The sequence below is a fragment of the Myotis nattereri genome, assembly GCF_964212035.1.
Source record: "Myotis nattereri genome assembly, chromosome: 19".
Classification (NCBI taxonomy): Eukaryota; Metazoa; Chordata; class Mammalia; order Chiroptera; family Vespertilionidae; genus Myotis; species Myotis nattereri.
The window spans coordinates 11,891,407-11,909,576 of NC_138095.1; the positions used below are offsets into that span (position 1 = coordinate 11,891,407).

At 45.3% G+C, this 18,170-nt stretch overlaps 1 protein-coding gene across 3 annotated transcripts in view; it reads right to left on the reverse strand.

The window, feature by feature from the left end:
• CLIP1 (CAP-Gly domain containing linker protein 1) overlaps positions 1-18,170 on the reverse strand; it is an 88,480-nt gene that overhangs the window by 22,785 nt on the left and 47,525 nt on the right. For 2 of the 3 annotated variants that reach the window (XM_081113559.1, XM_081113558.1), the window contains 7 exons: positions 17,226-17,283; positions 16,200-16,283; positions 15,152-15,308; positions 13,073-13,238; positions 12,759-12,974; positions 6,139-6,255; positions 3,522-3,628 (listed from right to left, as the gene is read on the reverse strand). In XM_081113559.1, coding sequence (XP_080969685.1) covers positions 3,522-3,628; positions 6,139-6,255; positions 12,759-12,974; positions 13,073-13,238; positions 15,152-15,308; positions 16,200-16,283; positions 17,226-17,283 — 905 coding nt within the window. Of the gene's footprint in view, positions 1-3,521; positions 3,629-6,138; positions 6,256-7,807; positions 10,061-12,758; positions 12,975-13,072; positions 13,239-15,151; positions 15,309-16,199; positions 16,284-17,225; positions 17,284-18,170 lie in introns of all 3 variants that reach the window. The other variant, XM_081113560.1, reaches the window with a different exon arrangement.

Genomic DNA, 18,170 nt, shown 5'->3' on the forward strand with positions numbered 1-18,170 from the left:
AAGTCATACTAAAACCTACTTATGTTGACAAAGGGATTTACTTTGCCGCCAAGGTACTCTGTCCTAACTGCATTAAGTCTGTAATCTTTTTGTTGCTGTTGTTGGTTGTTTTTTTTTTGCTGGCAGAAATAAAAATCTAATGGTCTCATTTGTCGATATCTGTCAGAATCAAGTGCTGGCCTGAATCTCAGTATATTTTTTTGGCCAACTAGAGGTGTAATCCCAAAGGAAATGTAGTTTTCTAGTTATATAACAGGTGTTTTTATTTGGACTATATTCTTTCCATAATGCTAATCTATAATTAAAGGAAATAAATTTAAAAAATAGCCTGCTAACCTATCTTGTGAATATCAGCATATAAAACACTAGAGGCCCGGTGCATGAAATTCGTGCATGAGGGTGGGAGGGTGGGGGAGAGGGGAAGATCCCCTCAGCCCAGCCTGCAACCTCTCCAATTCGGACTGCTGGTTCCTAATCGTTTACCTGCCTGCCTGCCTGGTTGCCCCCAATTGCCCCCCCCACCAGGCTAGTTACCCCTCACTGCCCCCCCTGCCAGCCTAATCACCCCCAACTGCCCCCCCTGCCGGCCTCGTTGCCCCTCACGGCCCCCCCCCCCCCCCCACCGGCCTGGTTGCCCTTCGCAGCCTGCTGTTCAGTTGTTTGGTCGTCCCTCACTAACCTCCCTGCCGGCCTGGTTGTAGGCAGCCATCTTGTGAGGGTGTGAGGGTTAATTTGCATATTACCACTTTCTTATATAGGATGAGCAGGGCCTGGCTGGTGTGACTCAATGGTTGAGCATCAACCTATGAACCGGGTGGTCAGGGTTTGATGCCCGGTCAGGGCACATGGCCAGTTGCAGGTTCAACCCCCAGTAGGGGGCATGCAGGAGGCAGCCAATAAATGATTCTCTCTCATCATCAATGTTTCTGTCTCTCTTTCCCTTTCCCTTCCTCTCTGAAATCAGTAAAAATCTATTTAAAAAAACAACAACACAAAAAAACTTGAGCTGGCTAACTATTTACTAAGCATCTTTCCAAGGTTAAAATTAATCCAAAATATACCTCCCAAGTTGTTAACCTCCATACATGGACATTCCGAATATTTTATTTGATCACTACATTGTAGTTTTATGCCATCACAGGTTTTGATACAATTATGAATCTTGAATCTGTGCTGGCTACACTCCATTTAGCAAGATGCCATACATGGCTGAATTCTGAGTCCAGTCATCTGGGTATAAATCCATCCGCTGACGCATGAACACATCTATTTTTAACTTCAATTGTCTAATGGGTGGCAGTGCTTGGCATCTCAGTTTTCTAGATTTTTAGTTCTCCATCTACCTACAATATGCACAATGGGCTGGCCTCGTGAAGATTTAGGGGAATAAATCTACAAAGCAATTCTCTTCTTAACACATTAAATTTGTTGTTTTACAGAGATATTTATTTAGCAAGTGAAGGGAAACCGAGACAGAGGGAATTTTAGCCTCAGATAATTAGTCATTCAAAACCTAGGAGGTTTGCCCTAGCCAATCTGGCTCAGTGAATAGAGCATTGGCCTGCGAACTGGAGTGTCCAGGGTTCGATTCTGGTCAAGGGCACATGCCCGGGTTGTGGGCTCGATCCCCAGCAGGGGGCATGCAGGAGGCGGCCAATCAATGATTCTTTCTCATCATTGATTTTTCTCTCTCTCTCTCCCCCTTATGCTCCGAAATCAACAAAAATATATTAAAAAACAAACAAACATCAAAACCTGGGAGGCTTGATGTTAGCCAAGGATCAAAACACACCCGCACATAGGACAGCTGACACCCCTCTTCTGTCTAATCAATTCCTGACCAAATAAAAGGTTTTACTCATGATGAAATCATCATAAGCCAAACCTTTCACTCCCAGGTGAGCACTGCCCTCCTCAGGGGATGTTTGGTCTCAGCGTTTGTGTGGCCTGTGAGAGACATTTGTGATCCTATTCTTTCTCTAGGAAAGATTTCCATCTTTTAAAGGTTTTTCAATCCTTGGTGTCTATTAGGAGCCCACAGCGAGGAAAATTAAAACAAGGGGTCTAAGAAATATCAAAATGTCCTAAGTCTTTGTTCAATGTTTTAAAATTAACAAAAATGCTTATTTACACATTTTCTCATTGAATCCTCAAACCCTTAAGGAAGCTCATGGTATTATTTGTATTTTAAAGATGAGGAAACCGAGGTTCAGGGAACTGAAAAGATTTGCCCCAAATCATAAAGGCAGCAGTAAGCTGTAGAATTGAGAAAACTGGACTTAAAACTGGTGGCCCGGCCAGCATGGCTCAGTGGTTGAGCGTCAACCTATGAACCAGGAGGTCACGGTTTGATTCCCAGTCAGGGCACATGTCTGGGTTGCGGACTCAATCCCATTGGGGGTGTGCAGGCGACAGCCGATCAATGATTCTCTCTCATCACTGATGTTTCTATATCTTTCTCCCTCTCTGAAATCAATAAAATGTATACATTTAAAAAAAAACTGGCGGCATGGACCTGATTTGAAAATAGAAACACCTTTTTTTCTTTTGAGCGCAGTGGGTACATGCACTTCATAGAGGTGGGCCAGGAAGAAGTTAATCAAAGCAGCCTAGCCCTGGCCCAATGGCTCAGTTGGTTAGAGCATCACCAAAAGGTTTTGGGTTTGATTCTTGCACTGTAGGTCCCAGCCCCAGGTGGGAGGCAACCAATCGATGTTTTGTTTTGTTTTTCCTTTCTCTCTTCCTTCCTCTCTCTCCAAAAAGATCAATGAAAACTTATTCTTGGTTGAGGATTAAAAAAAAAAAAAAAAAAAAAAAAAGCAGCCTAGATTCTGTCTGCCTTGTGACCTGGCCCCTTACCTGGACCACGGCCATCAGGGATCAGGGGAGTACGGCTCCAGGGAGGAAGACAGGCCGAGGTTAGAGGGGCAGCAGCACCGTCTTCTGCCCCTGGTCCTCTGCTTCCACAGGCATGACACTAAGCTTTCAGTGCTTGCGGGGATCATTCAAGGAAGGGGGCACAAAAACAATCTGTCTCTTACGAGAGGCGAAACCACCCCACGCTGTGGGGGAGGTGGCAGGACAGAACGACAGAGCAAGGACCTTGAATACTTCAACACTAACCAGTGGAGTGACCGTGACCAGAGACGAGCAGTCGTATAGCTGGGAGGAGGGATCATATTCGACGCCCAAGCTCTCTTGGTGAGGCCTGCTCTGGCCCTGCCCCTCCTTTTCCTAGTGCGGCTCAGAGGTGGGATGCTGGCAGTGGGGCGCTGGGTTGGGGTTAGGGCCACCAGCCAGCACACATTTCATCTTGGTCTTTACCACACCTGTATTTCTGACTTACGACAGTGTGTTATAGGGACTACTTCTCAGGTACAGTAACACCGAGGGGGCAGGAGGGAGACTATTTTTACTCCATGTACTTGTCAAGTTTTGTTTTGTTTTTAAATAATTAGCATTGTTTTCACGTTTGTGATTTTAGTAAGTTCCACAACATCTCTCACAGGAGATAAACTTACATTTCTTTCCTGAATTCTTCCATTTTCTGATTCTCGACAGTCAGAAGTTCTTTCGACTTGTTCAGCTCTTCCACATTTTTCAAGTTGTTTTCTTTAAGTGTATCCAACTTAAAGACCAAGAGAAAAAAGCTCGGTGAAATTATCTTGTTTTCCAATGACATGACTGAATAATGACAAATTATTCACAAAAATAGGCATTAAAAAAATAGTGAACTCAGTCACTTATAAAAAAAATCACCCTGGTGAAAAGATTGCACATGACCAAGTGTTATAAACTGTAAACCACCCCCTTTTACACCTAGTCGGATTCCTGTACACCTGGTCAAAATGTCAGACTAAACTGCTTCATAAGTTAAAATGAAAGTTTCATTTCACCTTGTGTACAATTCCTGACATTTATCATTGAACTTGCTATTCAAGTATGAACCATCTTAAAAAAAAAAAGAAAAGAAAGAAATTGCAAAGGCTTTACACCTCAGTAAGTGTTCTTCTTTGTAATGAAAAAAAAAAAAACTTCTCTCCTTAAAATTAGTGATTTAGGCTATGATATTTTGCAACACCAGTACCAATTTTACATAGTCCTCATTGTAAAAGTTACTTGAAACAAAACGTGTGTAGACGGGGAATAAGAGTTACCCATGGGAACTTCAATCTGAGAAGGAAAAAGCCATGTAGTGGCACCAAAAGGCGCTCACACAGGCTCAGCCCCACCACCTGCCAACGGGGGACACAGCCAGGAGTAGGGCCTGCCTGGCCCCTGGCGGGAATCCAGACGTGGGACAGGGGTGAGTGGGATGTGACCAATTACAGGCTCTGGCAGGGAATGCAGTTCTAGGTGGGGAGCCCTTTAGGGGGTCACCCATCACACAGTGTGTGCTCCGGGCGCTGGCTGGCTCTCTGGGATTTGTATACTTATCTCCCATGGCCAGAGAGACTTTTGCTCTGCCACAGGTCACCAGTCAGGAGTCCTAAAAAGTGTCTTGCTAATTTTTACACACCATCTTCCTGTTCGTGCCCTCTAACATTCCAGTAACACAGAACAAGAAAAACAAAATACCAGTGTGTCCAGAAAGTGATTCATACAGCCTTGATTCATTCTGGCTGCAACCAAGACACCTGGGCGTATGCTATTGAGGCACACGATTCTAGCCTCAGAGGTGAGAGCCAGTCCCTAAAACCTTCTCATTTACTTTAGCTTCTAATGTTGATGATCATCAATGATTTTTAAAATGTTTTTATATTTTTAGCTTAAAGTCTTCTCCGAAGACTGTCAATTCTATAAATATACAGTGGGGCCTTAACTTACGAATGTCCCGACTAACGAGTTTTTCAAGATACGAGCCGTCTCTCGGCTGATTCTTTGCTTTGAGTTGCGAGCTAAAATTCGGGTTATGAGCCAGCTTCAGATACCCCACCGCTAGTTGGCGCAGCGAACGTCACAGTGAACGCCACATCAGCCCAGCATCATGTGTTTCACTCGTTCACTTTCTGATTTGATGTACAAGTAATTTGAGTTACAAGCTCCGTCACAGAACGAATTAAACTTGTAAGTCAAGGCCCCACTGTACTCCCTACCGTGTTGAGTTTTATTGACCCTATAATTATCTCAAAATGCTCATGTCTTTCACAGATTCACATCCTGGGTCTTCCATAATGAGAAGGTCATGTCTTTATTGTGCTTTACTTAATGTCTTATCTGCTTGTTATGTTTAAAAGCACCCAAAGGCCCTAGATGGTTTGGCTCAGTGCATAGAGCATCAGCCTGTGGACTGAAGGGTCCTGGGTTCGATTCCAGTCAAGGGCATATGTCTGGGTTGCAGGCTCAATCCCCAGTAGGGGATATGCAGGAGGCAGCCAGTCAATGATTCTCTCTCACCACTGATGTTTCTAACTCTCTCTTCCTCTCTGAAATCAATAAAAATATATTTTAAAATATAATAAAAAATAAAAGTACCCAAAGTTCTATAGAATTTTATGTACACTATTCCAGTGAATCACCCTGCTTAGGATTTAGGTAGCATCTTTCCAAAGGCAGAAAGGACTAATATGAGTTGGAGGGTGGAGGAGGGAAATCAGAGGAGGGTATAAGAACGAGAATGCTACTTTTGGACAGAATCGAAATGATCTCGACACCACAAATGTCTCCAAGACCCAGAAGTGATGAATTCGAGATGACACAATTGGGAACCAGTACTGAATTATGCCAAGAAAAGGCCTATGTCAAACTCGGAGCTGAGGAATGAAATTTAGTGGCTCAAGGTTGGGAGAGAGTTGGAAAAAAAAAAAAAAGTGTGCGTGATCTAAGAGAAAAGACACAAAAACGAGAGCATGTTGTCAGCGCCTCCTCTCAGCAGTTCTACCAAACAGTCACCACAGAAAGCCACACTGCTAGGGTTTCCCCCTTGTTTTTAAAAGGTGGATCCTACTAGGGAAGCAATGAAGTAATACACTTTATTTAATATTATCGTGGTTCTGGTGTACATTCGACTCCGCTAACGAAGATCAAACCTGCATGAGGCCACGCTTCAAAAAAATAAACAATCCTGAGTTAATGATCAAACATCCCGTGAAGTCGATAAGCTGTCCTTTGTACAAAAAGCCATTTAAATCTGATTACTTCATTCTGGAGTTTTTCATTGGTTTGCTTGGTATCCTCCAAGAAGGCGAGAGTTTCCGACTTCTCTTTGGTCATCTGTTCCATGATCTGCATGGCGTCTTCTGCTGTTTGAGCAGCCTAAATACAAGAAAGCACTGTGAGGCACGGGGCCACGCTCACCAACCCCGCCAGGTTTGCCAAAACCGGTTTGGCTCAGTGGATGGAGCGTCGGCCTGCGGACTGAAGGGTCCCGGGTTTGGTTCCGGTCAAGGGCATGTGCCTTGGTTGTGGGCATATCCCCAGTGGGAGATGTGCAGGAGGCGGCTGGTCGATGTTTCTCTCTCATCAATGTTTCTAACTCTCTATCTCTCTCCCTTCCTCTCTGTAAAAAATCAATAAAATATACTTTAAAAAAAAACACAACAACAACCCCGCCAGGTCACCGCTCAGGCTGCGCTGCACAGGGGTCACACAGGGACGGGCCCGCCTGAGGTCCGCACATGCTGACTGAGACATGAGGGGCGCTGCTCCCCTCCCAGGCCATTTCTCCGTAAACCGATTACCACCGGCCCCTCTGAACCTGTGCCTTCCGAGAGACGCTGACAGCCACACTCGCCATCCTGGCTTAGGCTTGAGAGAAACATGCAGTGACAATCAAGAGCGATACCCTTTCGTGGCTGCATTTTTCTCTTAATCACATGTACCCATTCTAAGCTTATAATACTGGCCTTGCTAGTTCAAACTGGGGGGCTTTTGAAACCACTCAGAATTGAGGTGGGGAATTTTCCAAATAAAAATAAAAATTATTTGCGCAATTAGAATGTAAGGTCAAGTGCTTAAGGAGTAGCACTGAATGGAAATGTCTATGAGAAGTGGTGGGTAATGAATATAAACATGGCTGTGAATAAAAAAGATAATATGAATAGGGAAATAGACCCTTAGCTGACGATCTGTAAAAAAAAAAATCATAAAATAAATGAAAACCTTTTTAGGCAGCTGCTTGCAACTACAAGTGGTCCAATGACACATAGGGGAATTCAGTGTTATACCTTCCCTGTTCCCAGTCATGCAGGTTCCACTGGAGCCTTCCAACTCCAAATGGACGGACACAACAAAACAGTAAAAAGCCAAATAGAAGACACTATATATTTCAACAATGTGCCCATTTTACTATTGTTCATAAGCCTTAACCATATTTGAGCCCAGCTGATGTGGCTCAGTGGTTGAACATTGACTTATGAACCAGGAGGTCACGGTTCAATTCCCGGTCAGGGCACATGCCTAGGTTGTGGGTTCGATCCCCAGTGTGGGGTGTGCAGGAGGCAGCAGATCGATGATTCTCTCTCATCATTGATGTTTCTATCTCTCCCTCTCCCTTCCTCTTTGAAATCAATAAAAACATATTTTTAAAAAAGAGCCCCATTTGACTTTTTCATGAAAATGTCCCCCTCAAGTTAAAAAGTATATCCTTGTTATTCACAGTTCACAACTCATTTCTAATGGAGAGAGACCTGCAATTAGACACTTAGTAAAGAAGTGCCCTTTCGGGTGGCTACAACAGCTGGAGACATACAAACAACGGAGAAAATGGGGTGGACTGCCTTTAGGGACACGGGCACAAACGCCCTGGCCACCAACGAGTTAGTGCAGTGTTAGTCCAGGTGCTCAGGGCTGGAACCTCCCACGTTACCGTGAAAGAATGAAGAGTTTCGAGCTCTCTAATTTTAAGGGTGAGCTTGCTCTTGTCTTTCCTCAAGATCCGATTTTCGTTCTGAGACTCCAGGAGGTTGGCGGAAATGTGGCTGTTGGTTTTGGCCAGCTGGCTGATCTCCTTCTGGAGGATGAAGTAGCTCTCGGCCAGCGCCTCCTTCTCCTTCAGGAGCTCATCCCACCTCAGCGCCACTTCCCTCTTCTCGGCCAGCAGGCTGCTGTTGTCCTGCAGCGCCTGGGCCCGATCGGCCACGGCCGCCTGGTGGCTCAGCCGCAGGTCATCCAGGATCTTGCTGAGGCAGCTGTGCAGCTCCTGCAACTCCAGCTTGGACTTGGACAGGGAGGCGAAGTCGCTGCGCAGCGTCTCGATGTTGGCAGCCAGCCGCGCCGTTTCTGCAGTCAGGAGCTCCTTTTCCTTCAGGATCTCCGCCACCTTCTGCTCGGAGGTGCTCTTCTCTTGGACGAGCCCCACGTTTTCGGCCTGGAGCTCCTTGGTGGATGCTCTCAGCTCTTCCAGCTCCTGCTCCAGGCGCGCTGCCCTCCCAAGTAACTTGCTGTTCTCGTAGGAGGCTGACTCGCTCTCCTTGGCCCGGGCCTCCTGCTCCAGGAGCAAGGACTGCTGCACCGCACGCACCTCCTCCTTCAGTTTCTGGCACTCCTCCTGCAGGCTCAGCCCGTCCCTCAGCATCTGGTCCTTCTCGGAGCAGCACGTTTCCAGCTCAGCCTTCAAGCCCTCCCTGGCCTGCTGGATGTGGGTGTGCTCCTTTTCCAGGTGCTCTTTGGCGCTCTGGGCCTCTTTCAACATCAGTGAGAGCTCGCACTTGGCGGTGGCCAGTTCTTGGTTTTCCTTTTTTCTCTCCTGGAGCTCTTTCTTCAGAGCATCGAGGTTACCCAAGAGCTTCATCTTCTCTTGCACGACGAGCCTCCTGTTTGCAGACTCCTGCTCGTACTTCCTTTTAAGCTCTCCTATGCAGTTGATGGAATTCTCTCTTTCTGCAAGTAAATCTCCATTCTGTGTTTCCAGCACAGACTTTTCCTTCAGGAGGCTGTCCAGCTGCCTTTTGATCTTAGACGCTTTCTGACAAACCGTCTCCTTCTCCGAGGTCAGGTACGCGATCTTCTCATTCAGGCTCGTCTCCACGCGCACGGCCTCCCCGGAGCACTGGCCGAGTTTCTCAATGACGAGCCTATTTTCACGCACGAGTTCTTCCTTCTCGGCCAGGAGCCTCCTCTCAGACATGGCCAGGATCTCCTTCTCGTGCAGGAGCTGGATGCACTCGGAGTCCGTGATCTCCCGGCTGGCCTTAATCTCCTCCAGGAGCTTCGTGAGGCTGGTGTTTGCGGCCTGAAGCTGCATGGCCTCCAGCTCGGCCTTCCTCAGCCCTTTGCTGGCGGTGTCCAGCTGCGCACGGAGCCCGCTGGCTTCGGCGCTGAGCAGCTGTTTGACCTGGAGCGCAGTGGCCAGGCTGGCGCTGAGCTTGTCCTGGTCCTGAAGCAGTGCGCCCTTCTCCAGCTGCAGGTCCCTGCTGCTCTGCAAGAGCCCATCCATTTCGACTTTTAGGGCTACGCATATGTTTTCAAGGCCCGACTGCTTCTCCGCCGCTGACTTTTTCTCCGCCGTGAGATCTTTGACCTCCTGCACCAAGGCCTTCTGGTCTCTGACCAGCTCCTCGTAAGAGCTCTGCAGCTTCTTAATGGTCTTGTCTTTATCTTTAGCCACAGCAAGGTTCTCGCTCACGAGCTTCTTGACGCGGTCCTCCAGGCGGTCTTTTTCTTCCCGGTCCTTCTGGCACTCGGCAGTCAGACTCTCCTTGCTGAACTGGAGCTCCTCCACGAGGGCCTGCAGGGCGGCTCTGGAAGCCTGCAGAGAGGCGCTTTCCGTGCGCATCTTCAGGAGCTCTTCCTGTGCGACAGTGACCTCCTGAAGCAGTTTCTCTCGCTCTGCAGCCAGAGCTTCACTCTGGAGCTGCCCCTGCTGATGCAGCTTTTCTTCTAAGAGTTGCTCCTTTTCTAAATTGAGGGCTTCGTTTATCGACCACAGCTTCTGCTGGTCTTCCTGGAGGAACGTTACTCTGGTCTCTGCCTCTACAAGCTTGGACATGAGCGCACCTTTCTCTGACTTTAAAGCATTGCCCTCCTGCACCAGAAGCTGCTTCTCTGACCTCAGACCCCTCAGCTCTTCTGACATTAGCTCGGTTTCTCTTTGGGCTGATGTTAACAAACAAGTTAGCGACTACAGAAACAAAAGGTGGGGAGAATGGAAATAAGGTGAAATCAAGCAGACACATGCAAGCCCAGATAACTTAATGTAGCCTAAATAATAAAAGTTAAAATTTTTATAATAAATATCACGAAAACTATCTGAATAACAAGGGAAAGAGTACCGAAGAACAGAGCCCATAAAAGATACGACAGAGCGGGATTAGCTCTGCAAAGGGCCGAGACAGCTATTAGTTTCTTTTATCTTTCAGAGAATTTTTGAGATTATTCTTGATAGCTTTCTTAAGGTAAAAACAGTAGTGTGGCCCGGCCGGCGTGGCTCCTGGCTGAGCGTCAACCTATGAACCAGGAGGTCACAGTTCGATTCCCGGTCAGGGCGCAAGCCCAGGCTGCGGACTCAGTCCCCAGTGTGGGGTGCGCAGGAGGCAGCCAATCAATGATTCTCTCTCATCACTGATGTTTCTCTCTCTCCCTCTCCCTTCCTCTCTGAAATAAATTAAAATATAAATTAAAAAGAAAAAACAGTAGTGTGATTTTTGACATTGGGCGTAAGATTCTCCCCTGCCATTCTAATTATCCAACAATGTCTATGTAGAAAGGAGGCACAAGAGAATCTTTAAAAATACAATAAAACAAACTATAAAAAGTGAGCATATTTTCAAAAAATAAAAGTGCAGGGGGTGGGGGATAGTGGCGGGGTAAGGGCAAGGGAAAAAAATCTGTTGCTTTCAAACTCACGGCAGGCCCTCACTTACTAAAGGAGAGCTGCTGGCCTGACACGGATCTAGTCCCACTATTACATACAACATTAAAAATACAGATTACTTCGCTAAGCTCTAGCAATGAAAATAAGTGGGTTTTTAAACAAATGCACTGGTTTACAGATACATAAATTGACCACAGTGTCTCTACCAGCGCTGTCCAGAACTTTCAGCAATGGTGTAAATGTGCTCCGTCTGCACGATCCTGTGTGCTAGCCTCTAGTCACATGTGCGAGCACTTGAGCACGGTGAGTGTGACTAAAAGGCCGACCTTACTACAATCTGACTTATCATGCAAAGCGAAATGAGTCAGGAAGAAAAAGCTATGAACCACGTGATTTCAGTCATATGTGGGATATAAAACTGACACAAACAGTATGGTGGCCCCTGGTGGGAAGAGGAGCGGGGAGTAGTAAAGGGTAAAGGGGGCCAAATGTATGGTGGCGGAAGATGATGAGATTTTGGGTGGTAGGCACACAATGCAATATACAGACCAATTATCATAAAAATGTGCATCTGAAATCCTTAAAAACACAATCCAACATATATATATATATATATTTGACTAATTTACATTTGAATGGCCACACGTGGCTAGTGGTTACTATCCTGGACAGCACAGCTGTAGATCCAGGGAAACAGAGGCCTCCTGGGCTCCATGCACCTCCGGGACTGTCACATAAACTTGTTGAGTGTGTATGTAAACTTTCCCAGGAAAAACATCTTAAGATTTCATTAGATTCTCAAAAAGAGCCTGTGAGCCAGTGTTGTTGACAAACATCGAAAGTCACAGAAACCGAATATCCAGACACTTTGGAGGGGGAGCAATGCCGGCATGTGAACCAAATGACCTTGTAAACAAACAAACAAACACCCAGCCAGAAACAAGATTAATGAGACTTTACACAAACTACTAGAATGCTGTGGTCAGGTCAGGCTGCAACATGTTTAAGGGAAACACGAAAAAACTGGAGTCTGTCCAGATCAAGGGAACCACAAAGACAGAAGATCTGGAACTTACATCCAGTGTTAAGTGAATGGCTCATAAATCTTTAGATATTGTACAGGGAGGGAGAAGAGAAAGCCCTGGTGGCCAGCATGCAGGAGGGAGAAAACTTAGGCATCTTATACATGACATATATTGTGTTACGATCCACTTAATTTACAAGTTTTAAATGAGATCCGTTTCAAGACCTACAGATGCTCTTTGTAGATTTTCTTTCTAGCAAACTCCTCCTCTATAAACATTTCTCTGGAACATTAAAAATAAAGACAAGTATTTACTTTTCTTTCAATAAGTTAAATGGCAGTAAGAAAAAGTTAAAAACTAGTAGAAAGGTTGAACATGAAGTTACCAGTCAAAAAAAATCTACTTGGGTACAGATACAATCCTGACCACAAAAAGAAATGCAATACATCAAGTTCTACTCTATTTAATAACAGATGTTTCCTTGCGGGCCCTGAATCCAGCTTCCTTGTCAATAAGCTCACTGTGCCTTCCTGGGGAGCATGCAAAAGTTCTCTCCAGAGTCCTAATCTCTACGTTCTCCTCTGGGAGCTGTTCCTCCAACCAGACTCCATTCCCTGCTCACCTCCGCACATGGCCTCTGCCTCTGGCTTTTCTGCAACAGGTCTCTCCTAGCCCCTAGCGCAAGCTGGCTGCAAGATGGCCAAGATTAGAGGAACAAGCTTTCCCACAACAAGGAGTCTATTCCAAGAAGGCAGACCAATCTCAGCCACATCGGACTCTTTGTGACAGCAGAGGGGGCGATGGCCACATGGTACACTCAGGGGAAGAGACCTGCAGCTACGGCCTACCCTGGACAAGGACAGTGGCTGGTAAGAAATGTGATTCAAGCTCATCTCCTTAGCTGCCACTTGCTAAGGGCCCTTCCAGCCTGAAGCAGAACTCAAGCAAACAAATGCAATATAATTCCCTCTGCCACTTACTCTAGCATCCTCGGCTTGTTTTTTCAGTTCCACCACTTCCTGCAACAAGTCCTTGTTCTGCTCCTGGGTGGCCGCCAGCCTCTCCTCTGTGCCCCGCAGGAGCGTCTGCAGCTTCTGCAGAGCCTCCTCATGCTTCGCCTTGGTCTCAGAACTGGCTTCCTCATACCGGGCTTTCAGATCTTGACACTGGTTGTGGCTCATTTCCATCTTCTTTTCCTGTGGGAGCCCCGAGAGAAGAAATGAGTCACCTCACCACAACTGAACTGCCCCTCACCTTCCTCGCCAGTAAACAGTCCCATGTGCTCCCTCCTTACCAGGTCCAGCAATTTTTTCAGCAAATCTTTCTTTTCTTCCTCATGTTTTTTAGTTGCTTCTTGCTGGCTTTGTTCAGCTTTGAGAGTTACATCCCCAATACTTTTCTGCAGACAGCTCACATTTTCATTGGCCTTTGTAAGTTTTAGCTGTAATTCTTCCACATTTCTAGGAGAAGTTTCAATACACCGTGTCAGATTTTTCAAAAGAATGCTCTCAGTTCTAGAGTTCTACTAGAAAGATACTATTAATCATAATTGTATTAATGATTATAAATATTATGAGTAATTAATAACATCTGAAATAAGCAACCAAAAAACTTGATTTGTCCTGGAGACTAATTTTAACAACTGTCATAGCTATAAATACATTATTTAGAGTAGCATCTACTATAATTGTTAGGATTATTTTATGTCCATAGATCTACAGGGAAAAATGAGTGGAAAGTAAACATATTGAGTATTTACAAAATGTCAAAATTTTAGCAGACTAGATTATAAAAAACTCATTCTAGTGATGCTTGAGAACATAAAAATGACAATAAATAACTTAAAGAACTTGGGGTGCTCAGTGGTTGAGCATCGACCTTGAACCAGGAGGTCACAGTTCGATTCCTGGTCAAGGCACATGCCCAGGTTGCGGGCTCGATTCCCAGTAGGGGGCGGGCAGGAGGCAGCTGATCAATGATTCTCTCTCATCATTGATTTTTCTATCTCTCCCTTCCTCTCTGAAATCAATAAAAAATATATTTTAAAAAAAAAGAACCATGTGGTCGAACAAAGATGCACAAAAAACATGGGACATCAGCCTAGAAATGGAGAAGGGAAACCTGTGGTACCTCTGGGCGTCACACCTATAAAACACCTATGGCAATGGAACTGCTCCAAGACCCCGTGTCACGGCCACCAGCGGCACCCGCCTCACAGCAAGTCTGACCAACGTCGGTCAAGCAAGGCCCAGTCGCCACCCACTCACACTGAACTGTGTGTGGTGTACGGCGAAGTGTAAACGTAACTTGTCCAAGTAGTGACACTCAGAATCTGAAGTCTAGTGGTCCTAAAGCGGGGGTCCTCAAACTTTTTAAACAGGGGGCCAGTTCACTGTCCCTCAGACCGTTGGGGGGCCGGACTATAGTTTAAAAAAAAAACTATGAACAAATTCCTATGCACACTGCACATCTTATTTTGAAGTAAAAAAATAAAACGGGAACAAATACAATATTTGTATTTGCATGTGGCCCGCGGGCCGTAGTTTGAGGACCCCTGTCCTAAAGTGTCCTCTGAAAGTGTTTGCCTTATAAAACATTTTATTTCCATATGGCAGCTATCAAAAGGAGAAAAAATCAAACAAGACCTCAGAATAAAGACAAGAGCAGAGATTGGGATAACAGAAGCATTAGCACTGAGGAAGTACAACGGAGCGATTAAGAGCAGCAAGGACTGGGAACTGGACTGCCTAGATCTGAAACCTCAGGCAAGTTACTGAACCTCATTAAGCCTCAGTTTCCTTTTCTTTAAAATGGGAACAATAATATCCTCACCTCATAGAATTACTATGAGAATTAGGAAATAGTAAGGGCAGTAAAAATATTTTTAACTGCTGCCTGGCCAGTGTTGCTCAGTTGGTTGAGCATCATCCCATGCACCTAGCGGTCACCAGTTTGATTCCCAGTCAGGGCACATGCCCAGGTTGCAGACTCCATCCCCGGAGATGGGGTGGGAGTGGGGGGCATCCAGGAGGCAGCCAATTGATGATTCTCATTACTGATGTTTCTATCTCTCTCCCTCTTCCTAGCTCTCTCTCTCTCAAATCAATAAAAACATATTTTAAAAATATTTTTAACTGCCTGTAAAAGATGTTACTGCCATTGATAAACTACCTTTTCCTAACAAGTCAATGGAAGGTCTACAATATTATATTCCTTAGAGGTTAAGCAGTAGACTCAAGTATACACTGAGGTAATAAGAGAAAGAAGGGACGGGAAAGAAAACACAACAACCCTGAAGAACTGGGCTACCCTCCCCCCGAGGCCCTGCCTCAGCCTAACCTAAAGCAGCACTCTCATGAGCATTCATACGTACCTTTCTTTCTGACGTAACTCATCATTCATTTTTGTCAACTGAGAAGAATTATCTCCTGACATTTTCATTATTTCTGCAATGTCATTTTCCAGCTTTTCTTTTGCCTTTATCAACTGATCTTCTCTTTCATCTCTCTCTCTAAATTTTGCCTCCATGCCTGAATAGACATAGAAAAAAAATAGCACTGCTGTTATAATGAACAAAAACTGACTGCCTGTATCCCATACACCAGCCTTGCTCTGAGGATATTTACATATAGCAATCCCTGTGAAAATTATACTCTAGCAAAGAAGACAAGCAATAAACAAGATCAATAAAGAAAGGAAATACTATAATAGATAGTGCTGAGTGCTAAGAAGAAGAAAATACAAGCAGAGAAAGGATCAAGAAAGAAGTTGGGGGGTTAAATCTCTGATAAGGCCTCTCTGAGACGGTGACAGTTCAGTTAAGACCTGAAGGAAGTAAAGCAAAGGGGCTGCAGGCAGAGGGGAGAGTGAGTGCAAAGGCCCCGAGGCAAGAACGTGCTTGACATGCAGGTGTCTCCACGGAGGCCACTACGGCTGGAGTGGAAACGACAACGAGAAAACTAGTGCAAGAGGAAGTAGAGAGAGAGCAGAGCCTGTGATGGTAAGGACCACAGCCTTTGGTCCTGAGTGATCTGGGACCAATGGGCGATCCTGAGCAGAGGAGTGGCAGGAGCTGGGGGCTGACTTGATGCTGGAGGATCACTCTGGATGCTGTGCTGAGAACAGACAGAAGCAGGCAGGAGGCCAACTACTGGAGTAGCTCAGGTGCAAGGTGGTTGGCTTGGGTCAAGGACAGCAGTGGGAGTGGAGCGATGTTGTTGGACGCTGGCTCGTTTGAAAACAGGACCAAGAGGGTTTGCTGAAGGTTATGGACCTCAAACAGGTATTCTGTCCCATTATATCACCATAATGAGTGAAGACATTAAGCCTGAATAGATGTGTTACTTTAACATACTGCAATTATCTCAAATCCTAGGGAGCCTACTATACTTAATGTTGAGTAACCAGAGACATCTTCTTACCTGTTAGGTTTTCTCGCAACTTCTCCAATTCAGAAGACAGCGCATTAAACTGCTCTTCTTTTTGGTGTAATTTATTTACAGTTTCTAGTTAGGATAAAGTGAAAAGTTTAATATATTTCATATTTAACAAGCCATCTAGAGCTTGGCAAATCATATGCGTGAGATTTGAAGTCACAGGAATACTACAAAGTCCCATTGCAAATCAAACACTGTATAATGAACCTCAAGAATATAAGCATGTATCTCTTTTGCCTCGCAAATCTGTAGATTAGGCAGGCACTAGGCATCCTTCCACTTAAAACTCGACAGAGCTATCAGGGACTGAAGCTTAGGCAAGATAATACTTTTCTTAAGTACGCTTACATTTTAATATGAAACAAACTTTAAGTCAAAATAAGAAAATAATGCCCTGGCTGGTGTGGCTCAATTGGTTAGAACATCATCTCATACACCAAAAGGTGGAGGGTTTAATTCCTGGTCAGCGCACATACGCAGGTTGTGGGTTTGATGAACCCCGGTCGGGGGGTGTGCGGGAGGCAACCCATACGTGTTTCTCCCTCCCTCTCTTCCTTCCTCTAAAATCAATAAAAATAAAAGAAAAAAAATTGCTGGCATTTGAGGCTTTAGGGAGCCAATAGAATTGGCCTTGTATTACTGGGCATTGCAGGGGCCTCAAGGATGGTGCAGTCGGGCTGTGGGCAGCATGGACTTTGTGTACTGCAGGGGCCAGCTCCACTGTGAGAACGGGACATTCTCTAACGCAATCTGCTCACACACTAGAAACACATACTGTGCAGCCCAGCCAGCATGGCTCAGTGGTTGAGCATTGACCTATGAACAAGGTCATAGTTCAATTCCGGGTCAGGGCACATACCCAGGTTGTGGGTTCAATTCCCAGTGTGAGGCACGCAGAAGGCAGCCAATCAATGGTTCTCTCTCATCACTGATGTCTCTATCTCTCTCTCCCTCTCCCGTCCTCTCTGAAATCAATAAAACATATTTAATAAAGAAAAGAGAAACACATACCTTGCATATTCCTCTGGACAGAGACTGCCTCCTCTGAAGCACCAGCAAACTTTTCTTTCTAAAGAAAGAAGAATTGGGTATTCAGAATAGAGAGATTTCAAATTATGAAAACTAAATGTTTCAGTTCTAACTACGCTACCTAATTTTTGTGGCTGGTTTCGTTTCATTAAAACTAACTTACACTTAGAACACGAAGGCATCAATTACTACCGTATGCATACTGTGCCTGTATAAGCACGAGTGCATGCCTGGGCACACACATGCATCTGGATATATGTGTGAGTGTGCACACATATTTAAGTATATGCATGTGCGTGCATAGTGTGGAACATGCTTCCCTTACCTTGTTCCTCCATAAGCCTACGACTTTCCTTTCCCACAATGTCTGGGTATCACTGGCACTGCTTATGGTGATCAACCTTGATTAAGCTCATGTTTTTGATGAAAGAGGCAAGGTAGGAAGAACAGTTGAGAAAAGCGAAGAAAAAAAATAACATACCACTTGGGATTAGGGAATGAGGATATAGGAAATAAAAAGGCATTTCCTGACGTGAATAAGCTAAGTTGTAAGAGAGAGTTGTGTGAATCTGCGGAATCAGGACCTGCCTTGCTAACAGAGGGTCCAGGGGTCCAGGATGGCTGGCTGTCACCAGGCAAATGGAGAAGATACAGTGCGTGGCCTCATCATACATGAAACCAAACGTGCCGGGTGCATAACTAGGAAGGTCCCTGTGTCTAATACAACTAAGCACTCAATAGCATGCCAGAGCAACACATCGCCAGAGCAAAGGACAGATTATTTTTGAAGGTCCCCTTATGCACGGTTTCACTTTCCATGGTTTCAGTTCCACGGTCAACCAACGTCTGAAAATACGAAATGTGGAATCCAGAAAATAAACAATTCAAACGTTGTAAACTGTGTGCTGTTCTGAGTAGTGTGATGAA